At 57.0% G+C, this 344-nt stretch overlaps 1 protein-coding gene across 1 annotated transcript in view; it reads right to left on the bottom strand.

The window, feature by feature from the left end:
• LOC119585748 (cell adhesion molecule 2-like) overlaps window positions 1–344 on the bottom strand; it is a 29,128-nt gene that overhangs the window by 1,393 nt on the left and 27,391 nt on the right. Inside the window, exon 5 of the mRNA XM_037934455.1 lies at window positions 109–277. Coding sequence (XP_037790383.1) covers window positions 109–277 — 169 coding nt within the window. The remainder of the gene's footprint in view (window positions 1–108; window positions 278–344) is intronic.

The raw sequence follows: 344 nt of genomic DNA, 5'->3' as shown, positions 1-344 counted from the left end.
CACGTACCAACCAACTGACCGAACCACACCACTGAGGACGATCTCCCCACAACATCAACCAAGAGCGAGCGCCCACCATCACCCAAGCCACACAAACCACAGGCCTACCGTTGAGGACGTGCAGACTGACGGTGGTTGCATTGTGGTTAGAGGGGACGCAGGTGTACACTCCAGAATCCTCGTCTCGCGCTTCTCGAATCAACAGGTAGCTTATGGTTGTCGGTCCCTTCTCGACGACCATGGAAATGCCGCCGCGACTGCTGCTGTAGCTGATGTTCTGGGGGGTTCGAGGGGGAAGGGGGGGGGGGGAGAAAGAGGCGTTATTGTTGGTTTTTGGTTGGGTT

This window comes from Penaeus monodon, chromosome 20 (assembly GCF_015228065.2).
Source record: "Penaeus monodon isolate SGIC_2016 chromosome 20, NSTDA_Pmon_1, whole genome shotgun sequence".
Taxonomy (NCBI): domain Eukaryota; kingdom Metazoa; phylum Arthropoda; class Malacostraca; order Decapoda; family Penaeidae; genus Penaeus; species Penaeus monodon.
Note: the sequence above shows the minus strand (reverse complement) of the source record. Positions and strands in the feature narration are given on the sequence as shown.